The 26023-nt window shown below is 32.6% G+C and overlaps 2 protein-coding genes and 1 long non-coding RNA gene across 3 annotated transcripts; 2 read left to right on the top strand and 1 right to left on the bottom strand.

The window, feature by feature from the left end:
- Nucleotides 1-721: 721 nt before the first annotated feature.
- LOC111697897 (uncharacterized) lies at nucleotides 722-8542 on the top strand. The gene is made up of 12 exons (XM_023468033.1): nucleotides 722-1240; nucleotides 1632-1733; nucleotides 1957-2088; nucleotides 2572-2625; nucleotides 2796-2914; nucleotides 3488-3575; nucleotides 3930-4003; nucleotides 4787-4845; nucleotides 5459-5678; nucleotides 6609-6902; nucleotides 7726-8158; nucleotides 8334-8542. Exons 1-12 carry the CDS (start codon nucleotides 829-831, stop codon nucleotides 8525-8527), a joined length of 2181 nt encoding a protein of 726 aa, XP_023323801.1. The 5' UTR covers nucleotides 722-828; the 3' UTR covers nucleotides 8528-8542.
- A 675-nt stretch (nucleotides 8543-9217) lies between these two features.
- Nucleotides 9218-13995, top strand: LOC111697896 (transcription initiation factor TFIID subunit 3). The gene is made up of 6 exons (XM_023468031.1): nucleotides 9218-9227; nucleotides 9379-9485; nucleotides 9989-10837; nucleotides 11190-11320; nucleotides 12067-12724; nucleotides 13474-13995. Exons 1-5 carry the CDS (start codon nucleotides 9218-9220, stop codon nucleotides 12251-12253), a joined length of 1284 nt encoding a protein of 427 aa, XP_023323799.1. The 3' UTR covers nucleotides 12254-12724; nucleotides 13474-13995.
- Nucleotides 13996-16977: 2982 nt separating this feature from the next.
- On the bottom strand, nucleotides 16978-23541 carry LOC111697890 (uncharacterized). Its single transcript, XR_002764400.1, has 3 exons — nucleotides 23136-23541; nucleotides 17578-17657; nucleotides 16978-17517 (listed from the first exon to the last, which is right to left on the bottom strand). It is a non-coding gene; the product is annotated as an uncharacterized LOC111697890 (long non-coding RNA).
- Nucleotides 23542-26023: the final 2482 nt, after the last annotated feature.

Raw genomic sequence — 26023 nt, 5'->3', positions numbered from 1 at the left:
TATAGGAGGGGGGTGTTTCCTAGATAAAGATTTTTGGGTCAAAACTATACAAGAACATTAATCCTACACAGAATTAATCTAGACAAAATTCAAGATTCCTATATGTACACTTTCCGTATCAACACTACACTACAAGAAATACACGAACTTGTTTAAGATATATGGTAAAATTATCTCGATATTTCTAGACTTTTCTTCGTGATGTTTGTTCTTTTTGACAGTCATCGTTTCATAAATAATACGCACCACTCAACAGTGTACACTAGAAAACAGCTGATTTCTCAAACAGGGTTTCAATAATAAAAAAATACTAAATGAAAAATTATCAGATTGGGGAAAAAACAGAATTATAGATTCTGTTAATCAAAAAATTTTTATCATCTATTAATTTTAAAATCATGATTGACTAAATTAATTAAATTATTTTATCCTTTAAAAAGATTAATTTCACAAAACAATACTGTATCTTTACAAAAAAGAACTTTTAATTTTTGCATAAATGGCCTCAGAAGATATTATGAAAGGCTGAAGTGAAATTAATACCTCTAATAAATCTTTTCTACGAACTACTCCTACTTAAAGAGGACAAAAACAAGGGAATTGAAAAGGCTTTCCTGCTCTCCTATTGGTCGATTTTATCAAAATCCTGAAATTTGATTGGTCAAACATTCACAATCCTTCCTCTGATTGGTCAGGTATTCGTTGAGATCTGTTGCTATTGGCTCTCCCGGCACTGCAATGGGTTTACAGATGCGATGTTCGGCTTTTACTGAAAGAAAAGTGAGTAAAGGAAAAAATAACTAATGTAAGAAGAATTTAAAGGTTATTATGAACCCAGGGGGTCCGTTACAACCACCTCAAACAACCTCGATCACTGCGCCGACATCGAATCAGCAAATATCGATAATTCAACCTTCTCAAATTCAAAACAACGGCCAGTACTTTTATCAAATTGTGAATCCACAAGTTCAACCTCAATTTTCAGTGATCGGTCTTCAGGGACTACAAGGACTGCAAGGACTCTACCCTTATGGACTTGTTCAGAACGGACTAAAACCCACTCCTGTCCAAGGATTTCAAGTGTTGCAAGGTCCCCAAAATGTCTCAAATCTCCAGCTTGCAATCCCCCAATTACAAGCCGTACATGTTCAAGCTTCCCCGCAGCTGTTCATCCAGGCAGGAGAGCTGCAGCATCAGGCTGCCCTCCCACCAGGAGCAGCCAGACTTGGTGAAAATACAGGTATGAGTTCTAAATTTATTAATTATGCCCAACTCTGCCATTATAACGGTATTAAAGTCAAAGAGTCGGAACCGAGGGAGGGGGGTGGCTTGCTCCCTTCTCTGCAAAACATTTTGAAGGTGAACTAAAGGGATTGTGAACTTAATGTCAAGTGAATTCATTGAGAGAGTGGCATGTCCGATTCACAACGGTACCTTTAAAAGCTTAATGTCTGATAAATTAGAGAACAACATTTTTGTTTTTAAAAACTATCATTAACTGAGGGGTGAATACTATTAAATAATAATTAATGATTGAAGCCTGCCATTTTATACTAAGTCAGTGTGTGTGGGGGTGGGGGGGGGGGTAGGGTGATAGAAAGTGTCAAAAGATACTTATGTTTTTTAATCAGATGTAGGAGAAGTGAAAAGACGAAGTTTATCCAAGCAGAAAAACAAAAAGAAGAATGAAAAGAAACAAACAATAAAGATGGAAGAAGATGAAGCTGTTAAAGGTAATAGAAATTAGCGGAAGTTTGAAATCATTTCTCCGAATACTTCAGGATTGTTTGTTTGTCTCTGTAGTTTCATTCCTCTTGTTAATAACCCTGTATTTTTGAAGGATCTTTTTTTTTGAGGCTAGTAAACTAAATTTGGGGAAATTAAAATTTTTAGAGGCAAATAACAAGTATGAGTAGATGCTAGTTGACTACATGTTTGTATACTTATATGTTTCAGTGTTACCTGACTACCTAAAGAATAACTTGGATATTATATTTATCAACCCGAACCCGTCCCTACACTCTGCCTGGTCTGGTAGATACTTTGATGGACCTGGAGAACAGTTCTGGGACGCTCTTTTCAATGCAGGTCTATACAAGGAGAACATTTTTTTACCGAGGGGGGGGGGGTAGATTTTTAATTAAGACATTCAACTATACTGCGGATCTTTGGACAATCGGTAGAAATTCAATTTTTTTTTGGTGGAACAGTTTATCATGCAGTTGGACAAGCTTTTATTCCGAGCATTTTAACATTCAAGAGCGGCCTTAAAGTTTTTCAGAACTTTTGTCATTCTTAAATAGACTAGGTTTTATTATAGCAACAAATTAATCTTTATAATCAAAAAATTAATATTTCCACTTTTAACAATCTGCATAAACCTTCCTTAGGTTTCACTGAATTTGCACAAACCTATTTGGGTCCGATTGGTACAGCCGTTTTCACGCTTTTTTGTTGTTTTATACAAACAGACAAGCCAAATTTATCTAAAGAAGCTTTTTTACTCGAAATTTAAGAAGAGTATTTAAAACAATATAATTCTGTCTGATAACATTTTTTCTTCTTTTCTAGGTCTTGTATCTAACCCGACAAAAGCTTGTGATGATCACAACTTGCTAAAACAAGGGAATAATTATTTTTGAATAATTAATTTTTTATTTTAAATTATCCCATCACGAACTTTTTTTCACAAGGTTTTAAACAAAATATATTAGAAATTTTTCAAATCCTTTAAACCAAACTGAAGAGGAATATTTTCATGAACACAGTTAATAATTGAACTTATTTAAAACCAGGAATTGGATTTACAAACATTGTTGCGCGCACAATCCAGAGCGCGGGAGAAATATCCCGTGAAGAGCTGATGGAAGGATCCAGGCTGCTTCGTGCCAAACTAATTAAATTTAAACCTAAGGTAGAACATTTTAATATTAAATCTGATTTTGAGCAAAATAAGTTTTTCAACGAAATAAATTGTTATCACTTTGGTCCTTCTCAGTGAAAATTATAAAGACTAAATTAAGAACATCGGGAATTCTTTTCTTATTTTTAAATAACTTTCTTGATTTTGTAAAAAAATGTAAAATTTTCATAAACTAAGCTGCGCAGTGCGCACCATCTTCGACTCTTAACTTTAAATTGATGCTCTTTTATTTTTTTTTTTCGTGAATTTTGAAAACTCTAAATGGTTAAATTCTGATCCTCCGTAATCCTTCTCCTCGGGGGTAATGTAAGTTGCCCCTACAGCCTTGGTCTCGATCGGTTTAGCCGTTATGACGTTAATTAGACTCTAGCAAACAAACATGCCAACAAATAAAGTATATATAGAAGTCTAAAATTTAAGGAAAATGTTTTTATTATTGGAGCCAGCAACTAGTGAAGTATTTTGATTTCATCTGTCTGTTCCACAGTTTATATTCCGTTCCTGTTGTCTCGACTTCCATAGTTTTTTGATTTACTAATATTTTCTATTGTGATGATCATCTAGATTGCCGTGTTCTACGGTAAACTGATCTACGAGGTGTTCTCGGGCAGGAAGAAGTTTATGTTTGGTCTTCAGCCGGAAAATACACCAGGTGTCAGGGGTGCGGGAGAAAACACAGGATAGCCCGGGGGGGGGGGTTAAACTACTGACAATACACAAAAGGTCGTCTTCCTGATAGCTACTGCCAACTGTTAAAAAATCATTGGGGCTTCAGCTAGTTCATTTCCTCGAAATGATTATTGACCGGTTAATTTATTTATTTATTTATATAAATCTGAGATAAAACAACAGTTTTAATATTTTAAACATGAACAGTAAACAGTAAACAATTTGTCGGATCATAAAGTGTCCTAAATCTGAAAGGCAATGTATCAAAACAATTCTTATGAAACGTTTTCTAATATTTAATACCGCTAATAATTTTTTTATCATATTATTTTTGTAGGTTCTGATATAGTTGAGTGGGTGATCCCAAGCACCTGGGCTCGCGGGACCGGTCAACTTAAAGATGGAGACGAGGGATCAGGCTCATATTCGTTATTCTTGTGAACAACATCAATATTCAATATTATATCATATCTGTTCGGTTCCATAGTAGTAAAGCTATCATGTAAGAATTCCCATTATTACACGGTTCAGGAGGAACAATTTTAATATTGTTCGCTTCCTTGCGTTTAAAAATGCTTATTATTACACTGTAGGTGTAGAATNATAGTGATAATAGTGATAATAGTTTAAAGAATACATCAAGATTATTTCATCTCGTTTAAGAATTTCCATTATTACATTTTTTTCCTCATAAGATTATCATATTCTCATTGTTATGATATATTATTCAGTCATCATTATCATCTTCATCACTGTCATTGTCAGAATTGTCACTTACAATCATATGTAATCATGACATGTTGTCATATTGTCCTACTTTGGCGCCATTTTGGAGCAAAACTTTAATTTAATATTTACAAGATTTCTTGTTTGCAACGGGTTCATTAACTGGGATTAACCACTTCTCTTCAGCTTAATTGCGGAGCCCAAGAGAAGTGGTTCAACTATGTTTGCGTGGTTCAGCTACTTCTTGCTGTTTATTAAATCTGGTACTAGGGGAGTTCCCTTGAGCACGAGTTTTCATATTAATCATCATTTTGGAATTGTGTTTTAGGTTAAAAAAACGTGCTTTTGTTCAAAAAAATTCTTCGTGAATCCTCATATTTTCTCTTAACCGGATTCAGGAACAAAATTACTGCACTGCCGTTCTTATTGTCTGTTATGTTTAAATCTGAATATGACCTTGATGTGAAGGTTCCATATTTCTCCGCACTTAAGAAATATTTGCACTTTCTGAAAGGAATTCAAACCAGGTAAATATCTTGAGTAAATTTAAGTGTTCGAAGGTTTCTTTTTCTCACTCTTTAAAAAAAAAATAACCCTCTGTCCTTCTCTCGATTTCTTTTTTTCCCAATTCTTATGGGGGAGAGGGCTATGCGGCCATTAGCCCCGCAATCTCCTGTTCGAACCCAGTTAGCTTGCAGAACCCTGTCCAAAGCCCGAGAAATCCTGCTCGAACCCCGCAAAAGACTGTTCTTATTTGTGCAGTTAATTTTATCCCCCTTCCTCCCCTCCCATGCACTTGTTCCTCATATTCGTCATATAGGTCTCCTAGATTAATCTTGAAACAAGTGAGAAAAAAAAGAAAATAAGCCGCAATATACAAATAAACTAGGGGTGTATATTTTCTTGAAAAATAATTTTACTTCCCCCCCCCCTCATGATAATGATGTTTCCACCAGAACTTATTTTTATGGTCTTATTCTCTGAATTTGGGGAACATTTTTTTTTGAGGGGAATTAATTTTACGTATCAAAAAGATGAATTTGATGATAAATTTTTCATTACCCCCTCCCGCTCCCCCTATTGCATAAAAATCCATTNTAATTCTAATAATTAATAATTATATACCTCTTCATTTTTCAGGCCTCCTGACTCTGAGCTAATATTCTCGAGTCCCTCTAAGAAACCATCCTCGAAGAAGGTGCGAGAGGAGTTTATCCTGCGTAAGGATGAAATCCTGATGGGAGAGTTCAAAAGTAAAGGAGATTCACCTGAAAAACCTTCTCCTGGGAAAAAGGAGGAATTGCCGAGTACATCTGTTCGAAATTTCAACTCAGGGACTGAAATCAAAGCTTCTTTAAAGGTATTGACAAATTATATTTTGTTTTCCTTCAGTTTTTGTATGATAAAAGGGTGTCATACTCCCGGAATGCCCTTTTTAATTACACATTTCCAAGATGAATTAAGAAATAAGAAAGTTAGCGTAAACTGAAGTTCCGCCCTCGAGGCAATATTCGGCCTGACCTCGCATCCTTCAAATGGCAATAACTTTTTATTAATTAAGATATAAAGCTAATTTAAACGCCATTATTTTTCTAGATCTTTAAGATCAAGTTTTATGAAAAGATTTTTTTATTTTAGTTTTTGAATTTGCTCACAAATCATATTTTAACCTTTTGACCCCGATTTTCTTAAGAGGCCATCCTCCACTTTACGCAAATTTTATTTAAAGATTCCCTATAATATATTAAATTATCACGAAAATTTTCATTAACTGGCAGTTATTTGTGTTGGAGCTAGAGCTTTGCAACCCTAATTTTAGTCCATTTTCTGCACGTATTCTACCACGGTCGTCTTTCTTATAAACATTTTCTGTCTCATTAGAAAAGTTCGCTTTGCTATCATAAATTTCAAAAAAATTAGAGGATGACCTAATAAAAAAAGATCGAGGTCAAAAAGTTAAAATATAGTTAGTAAGCATATTTAAAAAGTGAAATCAACAAAATCTTCTACACAAATTTAATCTCAAAGTAGCGAGTAATAAAATAGCGTTTAAACTAAGTAATCAGAGGCTACAGGATCCTGAAATTTTGGATTTAAGGTTTTCTGATAATATGCCAGGTGAAAGCAAAATTTGAAGAAAATCCATCACATTGACTTCCATGATTTTCAAAAACGGACTGAGTTCACAAAGCATATGGCTCCGATCGGTTCAGCCGTTTTGACGTTTTTTGGATTCAAACAAACAGACATATGAAAAGCAAAGTATATATAAAGAAGATACTTATTATAGATGGACGACAGTTCTGATGATGAGTTAGAGATGCCAGTTCTTCAAGCTGAGATTCCTTTTCCAACCAAACCAGTTCAAACCAACCAATCTTCTCCACTTCAATCCATCAATCCGGGGCCCAAATCCAAACCACCGCATTCCAAACCGATAAACCAAACTAATTCTAGCAAACCAACCAAACAAGTTTTCACTCCCAAAACTGAAACTTCTTTTAGTACAAAATCATCTTTTCCGCAGACATCAAAACCAGTGAATACCAAGAATCCTAGTCCAAAGAGAAATTTAACAAAGCAGGTTAGTATTTTTTGTCTGGGGTTTTCGTATGAAAAACTCGACTCTGATCTCCAAACTGTCTACTACATTTTATATTTTAAAAAATGTAAAATGTTTTAAATGATTGCAAAGGTATATTTTAAAGGATTGCCAAGGTATATTTTAAATGATTGCCAAGGTATATTTTAAAGGATTGCCAAGGTATGTTTTAAATGATTGCCAAGGTATATTTTAAAGGATTGCCAAGGTATATTTTAAAGGATTGCTAAGGTATATTCTAAAGGATTGCCAAGGTATATTTTAAAAGATTGCCAAGGTATGTTTAAATGATTGCCAAGTTATATTTTAAATAATTGCCATGGTATGTTTTAAATGATTGCCAAGTTACGTTTTAAATAATCGCCAAGGTATGTTTTAAATGATTGTCAAGTTATGTTTTAAATAATTGCCAAGGTATGTTTTAAATGATTGCCAAGTTATGTTTTAAATAATTGCCAAGGTATGTTTTAAATGATTGTCAAGTTATGTCTTAAATAATTGCCGAGGTATGTTTTAAATGAATGCTAGGGTATATTAAAAGAGTTTCTAAGGTTTATTTTAAAGGTTTGTCAAGATTTATTTATGCGAGTGTTAACTGCTCAGTGCTTATGTTTATTTTGAGTGAATGCTAAGGTATATTTTACGCGATGTCATTTTTTGAAGCGATTGCCAAGGATTTTGAAATACATATTTAAAGTGACTCTGCTGAAATAAGAAAAAAATTACTTTTAAATTTAAAAATGTGTCAAAAAAAAGGGGGATGGGGTGTTGCCACTCGTTTTACAACATTTTATTTTTTGTTCAGGAAAGGGATGAAGGAAGCTCCACTAGTAGTTGGCAGGAGAGCTACGAGAAACCTAAAACCAGTGAGAAATGTTATAAAAAACGAAAAATCAGTCTCTCCTCTTCCTCATCCTCTGACAGCGACTCCGAAAGGGAGGCTCAAGCTTTGGAGGACACAAATGCTTTGTTCGAGAAGCTTATTCAGTCAAACCCTGACAAAAATTCAAAATGGGGTTCGGCCTCCAACTTGAAGAAGATGGTGCCCCCCTCCACCAACTCTAAGGGGATGGTGTCCCCCTCCTCTAAAGGGATGATATCCCCTTCCTCTAAGGGGGTGGTTTCCCCCTCTTCTAAGGGGGTGGTGTCCCCCTCAACTAAGGAGGTGATGTCCCCCTCCAATCGACAAATCTCTCCTAGAGGATCACCGTTAAAGAATTCACCAGACAAATGCGAAGGTTTACATTTAAACTTATATTTTATCTAATTGACTTATTTAGGAGTTCAGTATTTTTAACAGAATTGTAATAGTAAATTTTTGTTTTACAAATTCTGTTTTTATACTTACAAAATGCATGCTTTTCAATGAAAAAAGAAATCCACAATGCAATTTTCATTAAGTTCCTTGTGTAGGAATGACCTCTATCTGGGGAAAAGATGTGTCTTCCTTTGACCTCCCTGAGGACTATGTCAAGGACTACCTCAAGGAAAAGAAGGCAACAAAGCTTGAGGAGGGGCCGGAGCTTGAACCCACCTTTCTTGAAACCTCTCCTAACCTTCTAATGATTGTGCCTCTCAGCTCTAAGGAATTAGTCAATAAAATTTGAAATTTAACAAGTGTGATCATTATCAATGATTTTATGCACAAAAGGGCTGAATGGACAACTGGGATTTTTGTTATCCCCTTTTAACCTACTTTACCTACTCATAATTAACCCAACAGCAGGATGCAAGTTACTGAACTATTCCTTGGGACGCCTTTATAATAGAATTCTGCGAAGATAACGTAGAAAATTCGAGCATTTTCGTCCTAAAAGACGTTAAAATTGTATTGATTTTTCGAGAACAATTTTACTGAATCCGAGATTGGTCTTGTGAACCCTCGGTAAAATATTTGTGAAAAATTTATTAAATAACATGCCTTAAAATTCCCAAGTGGAATACTATTTTGATACTGTAAAATGATTTAAGTAAAATTTCAGAAAACTCACATTTATCATTTATTGCATTCTTGGGGTTAAATTTGATCTTTTTTTACCGTAACATTAGTTTATTTTCTATTCGATTTTCGAGGAGAGAGATGATTTTTTACCAGCGTATATTCAGGGTGTCCAACTTGTACGATTTGTAATATTTTTTTTATTTACCAAAAGATTGTGCGGATTTTCAGGGATATACAATGTACATTGTACAGATATTTACGGAATTCAATGATTTTTTACCTGAAAAATGTGATGATACAATGTACATTGTACAGATATTTACGGAATTCAATGATTTTTTACCTGAAAAATGTGATGATTCTGGGTTAAATTTCGTAAACGTGAGCAAATATTTGCCTGGCCTTCTTTTTATTTTTTATATATTTTCTTATTTTCAATTAATTTCTTTTTTTCTAAGTATTTATTTAAAAAAAAATAATTTCTTATTTTCTTTTTATTTTCTTATTATATTGCAGGTGTTGAGATAGAAGATATTCTTCAGTCTGGGTTTGATGGGGAGGAAGGATATACATTGTCTCCGATATCCACGGGGTCTACTCAGTCTAGATTAAACAAAACAAAGGTTAGAATAATTCTTCTCTTCTAAATAAAAACTACCCCTTTCATATCTACCCCTCCTCAATCCTAATCCCTTTTAAGTGGATTATTTAAACAAATTTATTGATAAAATAATTGAATTTTTCCGAAAATCTCAGAAATCTAGGTAACTTTCTAGAGAACGATTTTTGGACCCGTATGTTTTAAATAATTGCCAAGGTATGTTTTAAATGATTGCCAAGTTATGTTTTAAATAATTGCCAAGGTATGTTTTAAATGATTGTCAAGTTATGTCTTAAATAATTGCCGAGGTATGTTTTAAATGAATGCTAGGGTATATTAAAAGAGTTTCTAAGGTTTATTTTAAAGGTTTGNCCATCCAACAAAATTAATAGGAGGGGGGGGAGGGGGCCTGGTCAAAAAATCTTTCTCTAGGACGGACCCGAAATCATTTTGGGCGTGGAAGGGGTCAAAGTTGTTCAACAATGACTTATGAGTAAATACTAAATATCCTTCTTTACTTCCTAGGGCTCACCTGTTGGGAAGAACAAGAAATCTCGGAATAAGTCTACGGACAACCTTCACCCAAACCTCCTTCCAGAGGATTATCTAGACGAGGTCATTGGTCAATATTTCAACACGGAGTCCAGTGGGGAGGATGAGGAAAAGGAGACTAAAAAACCGGTTAAAAAGTCCAAGAAATCTGACAGCGAGGATTCAACGGACGACGACGTTCTAGAGGCAAAAGTCCGTTTACGGCCTCCAGCAAGCTTCTACTCAATGGACTTCTTGGACGATTTGGAAGCCGAGGTCGGGAAGAAGGAGAAGGTTAAGACGGAGCTAGAGCTTGAGGTTGAGTACAAACATATTCTTTACGGGGGAAAGAAGAAGAAGCCTGTTAAACTTGGACTAGGGAAGAAGAAGAAGAAAAAAGAAGATTCCAAGGAAACAACTGAATCCAAAAAACCTGGTGTAAAAAAGACTAAGAGAAAGGGACGACGGAAAGTTGTCAAGAAACATGATCCTGTACCTGAACCTGCTGAACCTGTTCTCCCGCGTACGCGGAGTTCCGGACCTGTTCCAGCCTCTCCTAGTCCTATTTTGTCCTCGTCGCGATCTTCTACAAGAGCAACCAATCCAACATCTCCTATTCCATCCTCTTCAAGATCATCGATTAGATCAACATCTCACCTGTCCTCGGCCAGGTCGTCATCCAAACCATCCCCAACAAAACAAATAAACCTATCCTTCTCTCCGACTCCTTCTGAACCACTTCCATCACATGCCTGGTCGGGAAAGAAGGCGAGCACTAAAGCATATGCCAGAGAGGATATGCGAGAGAGGATTAAACGTCCTTTCACAAGCAGTAAAATAGAGGTACCTTCTTTAAGAGACATTTGGTCAACTAATGATTAATTGAGGTTTTTCTTAGCTACAGTTGGACCCATACAACTGTGGAATAGGAAACCCACATTTAAGCAATCTCATGGATGAAGCGGGTCTTTGTAGACTGTACAATTGCGGTGTTTCATGTCCTTTGATTAGACCATAAAACCATGACTGAGTCGTAACACTCGTCTAGATTTTCCACAGTTTTACTGGTCCCACTGTAGTTTGCCGTTGATTTGATTTGATATGAACTGATCAGATTTGTCTTACGATTTTGTTTGATTAATTTTAGTACTATTTATGAAAATGATAATTATCTAATATTATTGATTTTGTTAAGGATGTGACTGGAAAGTATGGTGAAGAAGAGGAGCTAGTCAGCTGTGGTATCTGTGATCAGATAGATCCTCCACACGAGGATCTTTCTCTAGATGAGGTTGAAGTTGAGTGGGTTGGATGCGACTGTTTTAGGTAATAATAGAAATTCTTTCTTTTATAACACTAAATTTGGTTCTACAGATACAAAAATATATAAACAATTAATTAAGAACTCCACAAAAGTGTGGGATATCTTTTTGCATTAACAGGTCGAGGGACCGCAACATTGTGGCAGGCTTTTCGCTGAAAATAACATACTACATTTTATTAAAATTAACTTAAATGAGTAGCTTAAAATTAAAACAAAAAAAGCTTTTCGCTTTAAATACAGTCGGTTGTTATATAAAACGTCCCTAAGGATTATGTAATTTGTAACTGTTAAAACTTGCCTTTAATATTGTCAAATATGATTATTAGTTTTGATGTAACCTGAACCGTTTACATTAAATTTTTTTACCTATAACCATAGGGAGAACCAGAAAACTGTGAGACATGATAACGACGTTAAAGCAATCTTTCAGAGTTTTCATTAATTGTTTCAGAAACAAATAGGTTTACAATATAGTAGCTTAAACAATAAACATCCCATTTAGTTTAATTAAACTAAGTCAACTTTGATCACTTTGGGTTTCACTGTAAATCTGAAGAAAATTTTCCTCAATCAAACAAACAACCAAACAAACAAAAATCTATTAAACTTTATCGTTCCATATTTGGCAAGTTCTTTCATCTTGAATTATGATTACTTCAAGAACAAATCTATACGTCTATGGCCAAAAGAAAATGCCGAATTTTTTTTTTGAAGATTCTTTTATCAATAATATTTTGTATTTGTCTAGATGGTTCCACAAGCCGTGTACCAAGCTGATGAAGTTTACGGAGAAGTTTAGTTGTAGAAGTGTTAAAATGAAATGCTTGGAGACGCCACCTGCTCCCGTCAAAATAAAACCGGTTCTGCCGGTCGTCAAAATGGCCGTCGTCAAATTTGTTCCTGATATACCGCGATTTTTCATCAAGAATATCTGACACAGTCCCAAGAAAAGGCGTAAAAATTATCGCTTTTAATTGAACATTGTCACTTGAATTTAATTGTAAAACTGACGCAAGCTGTATTGTACTGGACTGACGCTGAACCTTGTCACTTGAATTTAATTGTACAACTGACGCAAGCTGTATTGTATTGGACTGACGCTGAACCTTGTCACTTGAATTTAATTGTACAACTGACGCAAGCTGTATTGTACTGGACTGACTCTGAACTTTGTCACTGGAATTTAATTGTACAACTGACGCAAGCTGTATTGTACTGAACTGACGCTGAACTTTAGTGTGGTGAATCTCAAGATCAAGCATTGATCTCCATCCTATGCTGCAGACCTTCGGATTAATTTAATTCCTTCTCGATATCTCGTAAGGGGTTATACCCTGGAGAGATAATTTTAATTGAGGGATCAAGTTCTGATTCTGAGAATATATTTAAAGGGACAGACCGGCTATGTAAGGTAGTTGAACTGAGTATGCACACTGCACAGTGTTGTGGAAAGCTTCTTTAGGATTCATTTGAGACGCATAAAACTTTTTAAAGATCTGTAAATCCTGAGTTTGAGCGCGAGTTCGACGTTCAAAACTCCTACTTTGGGGGTGGATACGTTTTCAGAATCGGTTTTTATTAAATTATTTAATAACGACGACGAAAAATAAAGTAAAAATTATACAGTAATCTAATTAGATGGTTAGGAACATATTTCTCAAAAGAAATTTGTCAATAAATCAATGCTAGAATCAATCAATTTCGTTTTCATCATTATATTAAATTTCTTATTTTCTTTGAATTTATTTGCAGATTTTTTTAATTCTTCAAAAGTCGTCTTTTCAATAATAATTCCAGAAAATCTGCAGAAAATCTTTGTAAATAATGATAAACAGATTAATGAGAAAATAGAAACTAATAACTGAACTAGATTACTTATTTTCGATGATAAGATTAATTTTTATGTTCTCAATCTGTTCCTAAACAACTAATTAGTTTACTGTAGAATTTTGTTTACATTTTTTGTCGTCGTTATTTAATAATTAAAAAAAAAAAGATTCTGAAAACGTATCTATCCCCAAAGTAGGACTTTTGAACCTCGGAATTTGCGCTCAAACTCAGGATTTACAGATCTTTAAAGAGTTTAATATGTCTCAAATGAATCCTAAAGAGGCTTTCTACAACACTGCATACTCAGTTCAACTACCTTACGTAGCCGGTCTGTCCCTTTAATATCGAGATCAAGTGTTTAAGATTAACGATGTACTTCACTAAAGTTCCGAACTAATCATACTTAGCTCACAGTGCGCATAGTTATTGGTAAACCAGTCTTTCTGACACATTTCTGTCTATATTCGTCTTCCCTTTATCTTACTTTTATCATCGATGTAATATTTTATATGTTTAGTAACACACTACACAGTGCACAGTGACAGATATTTATTAATATCGTAAATCTCAGATATTCAACTTTGATCATAAGATATTGTTCAGGAAATTCTTTGATTTCTTTCATGTTTTCATTGTTTTATTTTGCATTTTATGATTTAACAATTTAAACCATTGTCAAACTCACCATTATTATTATTCTACCACTATTATTCATTATTATTATTTGAAACCCACCGATCACCATTTATCATATTAATATCAGTATTAATCTAAAGATCTTATGGCAACAATTACTTCTCATATTTTTGCTAATCTATTTATAATAAAGTATTATCATTTATGTTAACCAGGCTTTTATATACGTCTTATCCTTAAAACCAGATCCGTAACAGGTAATGTTACTTCTCTGCAAAAAATATTTTTTTACATAATAATTTTTTCCTGAAGAAAAAATAAAAAATTTTTCTTTAACACTAATACAAATATTAAAGTGTAATTTTAACCCATAAAATCTTCTTTGTTATGTTATTTTTCAGTCTGAGGAGTATCTAACGAACTTTAATAAAAATAATTTTACTTGTGTTATGAGTGTTTTAACGCCTTTTGAAGCTTTTTTATTAACGGTATTTTTTTGTCGTCTTTTATCTTAAAAATTAATCTATCTTATCCTTAAAACCGGATCCGTAACAGGTAATGTTACTTCGGTCCTACAGCACTTCCGTCCTACGATACTTCGGACCTGTAGGTTGGATGAACATTCTATTTTGTTAATCCGAACTACGGAGGAACTGCAGATCTTGTCGGTAAGTATTTGACACTTCTATCATAAAGATCTCGCTGTTTCCATTAAAGATCAGAAGTGTTAATCAATTATTATAAATAGTGACTACTTATGACAAGTAAACAGGTTTATAAAACTTGGAAACATTTTCAAGCAAAAAGGAAAACATTTAGAGAAAAATTCTGAAAGTAGTTTTATTGATAATTTATAATCTTTGATTTAAGCGATATCTTTTTATGAAATTTTTATTAGATTAAGCAAATGAAAAATTCGACCTTGACAAAAAATCTAAATCTAAAACAATTTCCCAAAAAAATGTATTGCTTAAATAAAAGATTAAAATAAAATAAACCAAGTTTAATTCAGAAATGAATTTTCAAATAGCCTCCTTACTGCGTAAGAAATGTTATTGTAAAGCATAAATCTTATAAACCACTTTATGAGTCAATTTAAGTTACAAATCATGACAATCAAGAAACAAAATTAATCTGAAGTATAATTCTTGTGCAACTTGGTTAAAAAAAACGAAAAATCTACATTTCATATTAAAACCAAGAATTATAAGGAAGCTGCAGTGCTGTATAGCGGAGGCTCGTTTACTACATAGCGGAAGCTCTTACCACATGGTGGAGGCTTAGTCTGTATAGCAAATTTGGGAGGCTCGTGTCTGCATGGTGTCCCTCCCTCGTGACATATACCTAGTATTTTGTAGAGACTGAAGAAGATGAGGGAGGGGGGGGCTTGAGCCTAGCAGTATCCTGTTCGAACCTCAGTAGTTAGTAGAACCCTGCACGGAATCCCAGCAAAGGACGGCTAAAAAAAACTTCTATTTTAATTTTAATTTCAAAAATGAAAAGGTCGGGGGAATGTGCTACATACTCCTCTAAGCTTAAAAATAAAACTCAATGCTTTACAAATTTAAACTCTGTTTTAGTGGCAAACTTTGTCTTCATAGACTTAACAAATACTGATGGAATGATCACAGTGATGAATAAGTGATATGTAAAATCTTGCATATGAACGTTTTTTGCTACTTATTATGAATCATTTATTAAAGTATACCATTTATACATTATATAACATAGTGCTTAATTTGAAGGCGCTGATCTAAAGACAATAACAATTTTTTGTTTTTTTTTCTGTTAATTAAGAAATTATTCTGCTTTACCATTTCATTTTAAAATTACTTTCTGTTTTATGCTTTTATTCTAAAATTAATTTCTGTTTTATCCTTCCTTTCTAAAATTATTTTCTGTTATATCCTTTCATTCCAAAATTTCTTTCTGTTTTATCCTTTCATTCTAAAGTTACTTTCTAATTTATCCTTTCATTCTAAAATTCCAAACTAAATTATTTTTTGTCCTATTCTTTAGTTTGTAAATATTGTTGTGTCCTATCCTAAAATTCATGAAAATTTTCTTCCTTTCATATTAAACTTTTCAGTAAAATTTTAGAGATTTAAATAATGATTTAGATTTTTCATCTTTGTTATTTTTTATTGTTATTTGTTATAATTATTCACCACAATACACATGGGGTTGGAAAAAATATTTAAAATGATGTCTTTTTTATGGGAAATTGGATACATTTAGAACAGGTGTTTTTATTCATCGTCAACTTTGTGGAAGATTATATATTTAAAGTATCAATTACATGCTGAGAAAAAATAGTGCCTGGAAAGGCTTTTATCCATAGTCCACAAGCTTCTCATTAATAAAATAGGCCAGATTATCATGTATTTTTTCAAAACCAAAAGTCGTATTCAACAAAACACTTTTAGATCTCCTGATTGTTGAACAAATACTAAATCACACACACCAAGTGTAAAATGACTAGAACATTACAGAATAATAAAAAGTTTCATCAATTTTTTAAGACAGGGTCGACTTTGAAGTAGTTCAACCACGAAGAGACTGTTCATTTGTTCAACCGTGTATCATTTAATTGATCTTTGAATCGGTGATTTAAGATTTGAGCATACGTTAGTGCAATGTGCATTTGGGTAAAGTGGAAAAGGTAAAAACAAGGATTTTTCATAATTCATAAGAAGAAGTTTTTTTTGGAGAAATACAATTTTCTAGGAATAATTAGAAATACTTTTATTTTATTTGAAGTCTGGTTTCCAAATTTGCATATATTTATGTTTTTATATTTACTACATGAGTGTCCCAAAAAAAACCGTGTAGCTAGAGTCTCAATTGATTGGGACATTTTTTTATCGACTAAAAATTTCTGATCGAATGGTGTAGATTAAAGCTTTTTTATATTTTCTCAGAAAGTTTTAATCAAGTTTGAAGTTTTTGCAATTTTCTGAAAAATAATATTTTTTTAATAATAATTTTTCCTGAAGAAAAAATAAACATTTAATCTTGAACACACTAATACAAATATACTTAAGTGTTAACATTATAGCTCATATGTTTATTTATATATAGCTTATATGTTTATCTACAACACACATTTTTTTTAAAACGAAATATTTTTTATTTTCGTAAACATAGTTAATTTTACAATATTATACATATATTGTTAAAAAGTTTACACGGAAAAGGCATTTACAATATAATATTGCTATATTTTATTTATAGCTAGTGTTACAGTTAAACTATTCAAGATATTAAATTCTATGTGTCTCATTAAACAGAGACGTTTTACATAGTTTACATCAGTAAATGCAAAAAAAAAAAAATTTGGCATTTCCTTATTAAGAGAGCCTTATTAGGTTCGTATAAATCCGTAAGAAATCAGAAGTGAACATAGTGGATTCCGAGATCAGTCTGCTAGACGCATGTAATTTCGATAAGCTGAGTTGATATGAACACATATCAAGGTTGTATAATTTTAAGTCTATTGGGAATCTAATTAATCCAAACATTTAAAAAACAACCCGAGTTAAACAATAAACAAAAATTTGCTGAAATATGAATGCGAGGAAGGCTAACATTGAGAGTTAACCGCTCGCATACAGTTGACCGATTTCAGATCAGAAGGGTTGCGGTAGATTTTCAGGTAGTGTTTTGTCTGTGCTCGATTATTGAACTTGTTCTTCTGAGTTCTCTTTTGGTCTCGTGATAGGAAATTTAACACCTAAAAAATTATACCAAAAACAAGGAAAGTTCTGGGATCCCTTAAGAAAACTTATTTTACCAGAGTTCAAATCGGGTGAAAAGTAGATCCTCGAGTGGCTTAACGCAGACATTCTACCCTCAGAGCTCCGTCTAGTACACCTTGATAGATAGAGAAATACAATTATTTTATTTGTATTTTGTGGACCGGCTTCAAACAGAAATACAATTATTTTATTTGTATTTTGTGGACCGGCTTCAAACATTGTTCAACAAGTTCATCTAGAATTTAATTACATTCTAATTACTCGATATGTGCATCATCATTGGCGAGGCACTTAACTGATCTGTCTCCCACATCCAGGATGCAGGTTTTCTTAAACTGTACAGTGTACACTGTACACTGTACACTGTACACTGTACACTGTAAACTGTACAGTGTACAGGGGTTTGTGGAAAATTGTCTGATTTGAACTCTCTTATACAGATGCAATTTCATCTTTACATAAATTTTGGTTGTCAATGTGTTGGTTTGTATTCCATAAGTGTTGAACAAATTTAACCAATTGTGCCAAACAAATTATGGTTCCTCAGCTGGACAGACTAAACCAATATCTCAGGGGGGGGGGCCATATTTTATAAAAACATGTTGCCCCCGCCCCCCCCCCCCTTAAAATTGCAGTAAAGGAATTGAGTTTTTGCCACAAACTCAAATCTTCTGATCCCAATATCTTTGCAATCTGATGGTGCAAACTTTTGATATTTCAAACTTAGATTATTTTATCTATAAGTATTAATAGTTTGAAATATCTAAGGTCTACAACATTGGGTTACAAAGATATAGAGATTAGAAAATCAGAGTTTGTGGCAAAAATTCAATTCCTTTCCAATTTCTTATTTATCACATTTCGAGATTTACATATCAAAAATGAAACATTTCTATTGTGATCGATTAAGCATAAGTATTTTATCGGTAATTCAGAAATAAACAATTAAGTCGCTGTCCAATTCATTATTTGAATAGGAATTTTAACTGTTCACCAATTAAAACGAATTTTCCATAAAAAAACAATATGGAACATTTTAGCTTTTTTCACGTTTTTACATATCTAATCAAAGGTGATAATGTTGGTCATTATCTATTCTTTTTTTTAGCGCTTACTAATAGTTAAATAAATCCTTTATATTACGTGTTTAATGAATTTTTAGAGTGATAACCGGAAAACTCTGAAATGAAAAACGACGTTTAAATTCAAGCTAGGACTTAAACTAGTTCAATGAACATTAGACATAGCAATTGTACAGTGTAAATAGACCCTTTTCTCTTGAATTGTGCTTTGCTAAGTTACTAGTAAAAACATTTGCTTTGTAACAACATTAAAACAATTAAGTATTGCTATAATGTCGTCTTTATATTCCATTGTTTTCTGGTTATCACTGTATGAGAAAACAATTTTAAAAGGTATTTCAGTTCAGGTCATTTTTTCAATACTATTTTTGTTGTATATTTCATCCCTATATGCTTTTATTTCATACCATGAATTTCCTTAGGACGGGACCGCCCCCCACCCTTCCAGGAGCTCAGGGGGGGACCCGTGGTCCCTGGCCCCTCTCTAGCCCGCCCCTATGGTACCTATGCGACCTCAGGGACGTTAATATGGCCAGTCAAAGTTTAAAACTGTTGATTTTTAACAATTTTGGAAATCCGATGCATGTTTAAAGTAAAATATGCAAAAAATTTAGCTTATGGAATACGAAGAAAAATTGGCGGAAAGAAAGCAACATTTAACAGCCAAACTATTTACTATAAAATGCCTATAGGCTTTCCAAAAATTCTAAATATAGTTAGAATTTTTAAAAAGCACTTGATTTAAAGATGCATGATAATTGGACACATCATCACTGCATGCTCATAATTTTCAAAACAATTCTACAATCTATTATTTATAGTTTAACATTTCAGGTATGTGCCCGAATATTCTATAGACTTTGGACTTTACTTGATTATTAAAAGTGACTAAAATGGCTAAAATTTGGTTGTGTGGCTGGGAACTTCACAATTTCAAAATAGAAACAGGGAAATCATTTATAACTAATAGAGAAGTTCTGACTGAAAAGCCAGGAAACAGGGACTGGGGAGGACTTGAAACACAAATCCAATATACTGGAGTCTTAGGCCATCCCTGCATCTATGGATGCGTTTTCATTTTTTTTTAAAAAAGATCGTTTCGTTAAGAAAGCGACGACGAAAAAACGATCGTTTTAAAAAACGATAGTTTTTTTGAAGTCCTTTTTTGCAAAATGATCTTTTCTATAAAGCTCGTCGTTTCGTTAACGATCGTTAACGACGATTCTTCGTTAACGATCGTTAACGAAAAGAGGAGGAGAAAGGAAACCGCCTTTAGCAGTTTTAAAGAAAATATCAAGAAGTTTTAGCTCCCCCCTTCAAATAAGACGACATTCGATAAAGTTGCATTTGATTATTTTTTCAAACACGACAGTTTTTATAACGTTCGTCGTTTCGGTAACGATCGTTAACATATTTATCAATGAAAAAAAATTCAAAACGATATTTTTTTTTTTTAAATCGTATAAAAACGATCGATGATCCTTTTTATAAAAACGATCGCTGATCTTTTTTATAAAAACGATCGTTTTCAAAAACGATCGGTTTTTAGATACGATCATTTTTTCTGAAAACGAAAGATCGTTTTAGAAAATGATCGGAAAACGAAACAAAAAATGATCGTTTAAAACATTAACAACATAAACAACCCTACCTGCAACTTATGATTTGACATGATTATCTAAAAATATCCAAAATGTCGTATTATTTATCTTTTACCACATAGAATTTACAACTCATAATTCATACTTCGAATAATTTATCTAATATAAAATCTCTAATATAATACCGATTTGCAAATGTTCCGTGAAAAATATGTTAATTTAATTTCAAAAGCGGTGGTATTTTTAAGCAATATGGATTTTCCAAAACAGTTAATTTCGAATTTCTGTTTTAGCTTTGCTTTCAAATAACATTTAATCTAGTTGGGGTTTCAGNCCCCCTACTATCAGTACTTAACATTTAAGACTGTTAATCGTTTCAAACCTTTTATATTTGCAACCTGATGTTAAAGTCTTTCAAAATATGAACTCTGCTGGATCAAAATAGGCAAAGTTTTACAACATCATGATGCAAAGAAATGGGGATTAACAGATTAGATTGTTTAAGCAGGCGAGTAATCAGTTCCTTTAAAGTCCTTCATATTTTGATACATACATTTCATAATATCAGATTAATAATGCAACACCAAAAAATATATTATTATTCCTTTTAATTTATAGCTTTCAAGAACATCGTTAAATGGGAAGCAATGAATTTAAAGGAAAATATTTTTTATCACATTTTTTGTTTAATGTTAAGTTTTTACTTTACTAGGGGTTTAATTGACCAATTTAAATAATAAAATAAGGACTTTCTTGATCAAAACCCCTCAGTAAAATAAAAATAAATATCTTAAAACGCACAAAAACCGTATAAATATTTATGAACACTTCTTATACATTGTTATACATACATGAACCATTGTAAACAATATATTGTTAAATAGTTGTTGATGAAATCTGGGCTGCATCTTTACAACTTTTAAATTCGGTGATGGTGATGGACCAAAAGTAGATGTTAGTTCCACATTTATTGAAAATATATTTCGGTCTGGGTTGACCCTCGTCAGTTCTAACGATATAATAATAACCATCAAAATCAACATGAAAAAGGTTATTAAAAAAAAAATTGGGGGCTGTCAAATGGACATAAGGGAAACGAACTCAGATTATGAGATGGAAAAAAGATAATTTGAAAATATTTACTTTTAAAAAAAATTTTTTCAAACAATTATTATCTTTACAACGTTATACATCGAAACTGAAAATAGACATTAATTTATTATATATAAATAGTGATAACCAGAACCACTCTGGAATAGGAAGTCGACTTTTAAACTCTAGATAGGATTTGATTTGATAACTTACTAGTAACAATATCAAATGCACATCAGTATTGCTTTCATGTCGTCTTCATGTTCTACAGTTTTCTTGTTTATTACGTTTATAAACAAGTTCCAAATACAACAGATTGTAAAGTGCATGGTTGTATATATGAAGTCTAGACTGTATCTCGGAAACTCTTTACAACGAATTACATCAAAACTGCATATAGACACAAGACATTCATCCTTACATGTACATATATACATATATATTTATAACCAATTAAGCCATGATACAAATTGTTTAGTGAAAGCAGAAATGTACACTTAATATACAGGGTGTTCCAATAAACATGGGAATTCAGTGACGAATTCGATATCGTCTTTTAAATAATCTGTAAGAGTTTCGTCTGCTATGTTCAAAATTTGTTTGTTTATGTTTTGACTGCATACGGTTGTAATTAGTAAAACAAGAAAATTACTGTATACCAAGAATGTAATGCTAGGAAAGTTAATTGCAGTTGGGTATACTCTGTGTACATATTGAAACCTGTTCTCCCTGGGCGGAATTTGTAAACAAGAATAGATGCCTCAGTGTTCGTTTAGTATCCGAGGAGGTAAAGGCATTGAATTTTGATAATTTTGATAATTCACATAATAGTTTCCTATGACCAGAATATTTCATTGGTTATTTATGTGAAAGATGGATTCCATGTAAGGCTTCGACATCCGTCTTGTGTTTACATTACCGCTCAGTAACAGTACACTGCAGTACAAAAAATGCGTACACCTCTGAAATAACTTTCCTTTTATTAAATCCTTGCTGTATACAAACAGAGTAAACTTGTCCGTCTTCACTGTTCATCTTGCGGAGACATTATAGACACATCTTTACAGTCTTTACCCTTTTCATAAAACTCTAGCAGACATAATAATATTATGGGTTTTGAAATTAGGTATTACAATGTTAATTCATAACAAAGACGATATCCAATTCGTCACTGAATTACCATGTTTTTTGGGACACCCTGTATCATGATTTAAAAAAAAGTATTTTATAAACGAAGCTGAACTTTTGAATTAATAGTGAAACGTTCGGTTTATTTTCAACATTTCAATATTTAAATTCAATGAATCAGATTTCCATATTTATAAGTTTCTTCCCTTCTTTTTGAGTCCAGGTTTTTATCTCATGAAAAATATCAAACAAAAAAGAAGATATCTAAAATTAAAAATTAATAGAAAAAAAATATTATTTTCTTGTCTTTATGTCTTTATTTGTCTATTTGTCTTGTAAGTTTTTATCAGTAACAATTAAAAAAAAAAACAGAATATTTCAATTATGACTTCAAATAAACTACGTGTCGGAATTGCTGATAGTTCAATCAGCTGCATGTCATAAAATAAAATATGTTCTTAATTGTAATAAACTTATTTCTGTGTTTATATTAAGCACAACATTAAATACGAAATGTAAGGGTTAATGTGGTCGTAAAATTCACCCCAAAAATGCATTTTACAACCCCCCCCCCCTTCTCCCAGCTCCCGTCTCAGCCGAATTAGCTCATAAATAGGACATTAAAAGTTTTAAAATTGAAAGTTTTAACTGGGTTGGGTGCAGTGTGTTGAGTATCTTTAATGACTTTACCGGCTTTCAAATATTTTGTCCAGTGTCAAAGCTGTGAACCATAAATCACTTGACCTTCCAACGGTCAAAGATCAAAATTACACATTGCACATACACTCAATACAATTTCACTTTCATTTTGTGCATTTTGCACTACATTTGCGGAATTTTTGACATCTAACTTGGAGAATTTTCTTGCTTCGTCATTGGCGGCATTTGCCGCCAAATCTGCTGAGTCATTGATCTTCGTGTTGTTTATATCTGTGGCGGGTAGACTGATGATAAATATTTAGCAAAAACCATGTAGAGTTAAATTTGTAGATAACATAGACAAATTCGGATCTACAGGGTAGTTGCTTCTGGAGAAGTTTCCGGCACCCTTTGCTCTGAAAAAATACTATTGGTTACTGACAGCTTTGGTTTTCAGTATTCTTGTTTCAGATTTCTGCCGGCAGATGTCTATACCATCGAACATCACTTTTAATTGCAATTCCCCATGTTATCTTTCGGGATTGCGAGAAAATAAATATTATTCTTTTAGGTTGAAAATGTTATTTTACAGAGATATTTAAAATCTTAGATATTTGAATCATCCCTCAAAGCCCGGATATTTTAAAAAATGTAAGCACCATTTTCCATCAGCGGGGGACATTACCACCGCTGGCCTGACTATTCGACATCAAAATGTGCCGTCCAAAAATATGGATGGGGATTTTTAAAATACGAAACAAGATTTTTTTAACGCGTTTTCGACCAATTTTCACAATTTTTTGATGGCGTCTATTTATTGCGTCTTCGAAAATTAAATACATTTTTCTTACTTTGTACATATCATTGTAACCTGATATAACCTTTATTATTTCAAACATTGCCAAATATAACAGAATGTATTGTTCAAATAGCAAATATAAAGGGTCTACAACATCAGGTTGCAAATATAAAGAAATTAGAAAATATGATTATTAATATTAAAGAGACTGTACAATTTTTTAAAATGTTCAAGGTTCTTCACTTTCTGGCCAGTTGGAAAATTGCCCTAATTGTCAAATGAAGAATTACAAATCATCAAATTTCTTCTATAATCACCAATAAACTTTGAATCTTTATCTTCCTTCGAAAACATCATTACATGTTATATAGGTTATCTATGGCTATTGAGTAATACGTAAATCAATTGTCAGTTGTTTAAACCATAGTATTTTAAAAATATATTTGTTAATTTTATATATTTTCAGAAAATTTAAGATTTGCAAGAGAAAAAATATAAATTATATGCAAGCCTTTTCAGATCTAACAAATAGATTTTGCCTCTTTTTGCAATAGCAAACAATTCTAGAGCTAATAAGGCAACTAGCTAGCTTTAAAAAATATACATTTCAAAAACTTAAATGTATTTGATTAAGAAATCATGATTAAACATAAGTTAAAAAGCAACCAATGCAAGTAATCCTAATTTAAAAAAAATTTATTTCCTCAATTTGCAATAAAATTTTGATAATTTAGGATGGAACTGTCTGCANGGGGGGGGGGTAGATTACCCCATGAAGGGGTATAGGGGGAAGTAATCACCAAAAAGGGTTGGGGGTATTCACTAACGGGCAGTAAGAATATGGGGGTAAAGTGTATGCCCAAACTTCTTAAATCTTACAATATATTGTTAAATATTTTTAAATCAGCCCGTGTCTAAATTTTAAGAAATCACATATTCGAAGGTATTTTTATAACATCAGACAAAATTGCCAGTTTAACTATGAGGAATATCAAACTTGTTTTATATATGAATTTTATTAAGGATTTGATTTACGCTTTTAAACAGATTTTACGACAAATGTCTGTAAAAGCTTTATGTTTTTATGCCTGTATACATATATTTATTTCCATATAAATCAATGTTATTTATCCTGTTTGTTTGTTCCGAAATTCATAGATGTTATGAAAACACTGCAAGGACCCATAACACTGTGGAATACGAAGACGGCATTTAAAAATATTCGATGTATTTAAATTGTTAAAAGTACGTATCAAAGGAATTAGTTTCACTTTGCACTTTTACCTGATTCTAAAGCTTGAAAATCAACGTATTTATTAATTAAAATAAGTCTGTATGCGACGCACTAAAATACGATTTTTCATGTTCATGGTATACTGGTATACTGGTATACTGGTATACTGGTATACTGGTATACTTGTATACTCGTATACTCGTATACTGGTACACTGGTACACTGGTACACTAGTACACTGGTACACTGGTACACTGGTACACTGGTACACTGGTATACTGGTATACTGGTATACTGGTATACTGGTATACTGGTATACTGGTATACTGGTATACTGGTATACTGGTATTCTGGTATACTGGTATACTCGTATACTGGTATACTGGTATACCCCCTACAGTCAGCTAAATGTGAATGGAATGATTTGGTGAATTCCTAACAAAAGCTCCAATATACAATACTTAGACAATTTAACAAATTCAACCCAAACACGGTCACAGGGATGTACTCCTAGGTCAGTAGCTACACACCTAAAATAAGTTATAGGTCATTTTTATATAATTACAAAAAGCCTAAATAATTTTTCAAGAAATCAATTAATTCAATAATTCAACATTTGACAGTGGTCATTTTTCTAGACACATATTTCGTACTTTTTCCACCAAGATTTGGTTGGTTCAAAGATACGTATTGTATGATGATATATATATTGTGTAGTGGTATAATAGCGTGTTTTATTATAAATATACATACAGGGTTACCCACAAAGAATGAAACTTTAAAGACGACCTGAAAATCATAAAACAAGGTGAAATTAAGTACTTTCGCCTTAAATATTGTCTTTTAATGGCCTATTTATATTTAGAAAAAACCTATCTAAATCAACAATTGAAAATGTTCTAGAAT

This window comes from Eurytemora carolleeae, unplaced genomic scaffold, assembly GCF_000591075.1.
Source record: "Eurytemora carolleeae unplaced genomic scaffold, Eaff_2.0 scaffold288, whole genome shotgun sequence".
Taxonomy (NCBI): Eukaryota; Metazoa; Arthropoda; class Copepoda; order Calanoida; family Temoridae; genus Eurytemora; species Eurytemora carolleeae.
The sequence above is the reverse complement of the archived record's forward strand: the minus strand, read 5'-3'. Positions and strand labels throughout refer to the sequence as shown.

Bases quoted from the DNA above. Each gene is read 5' to 3' on its own strand.
- LOC111697897 (XM_023468033.1), top strand. From the start codon at position 829: ATGAACCCAGGGGGTCCGTTACAACCACCTCAAACAACCTCGATCACT. The intron at 1,241-1,631 runs GTATGAGTTCTA...TTTTTTAATCAG, and splicing joins CAGACTTGGTGAAAATACAG to ATGTAGGAGAAGTGAAAAGA. The intron at 2,626-2,795 runs GGAATAATTATT...ATTTAAAACCAG, and splicing joins TCACAACTTGCTAAAACAAG to GAATTGGATTTACAAACATT.
- LOC111697896 (XM_023468031.1), top strand. The intron at 9,486-9,988 runs GTTAGAATAATT...TTTACTTCCTAG, and splicing joins CTAGATTAAACAAAACAAAG to GGCTCACCTGTTGGGAAGAA. The intron at 10,838-11,189 runs GTACCTTCTTTA...GATTTTGTTAAG, and splicing joins TCACAAGCAGTAAAATAGAG to GATGTGACTGGAAAGTATGG.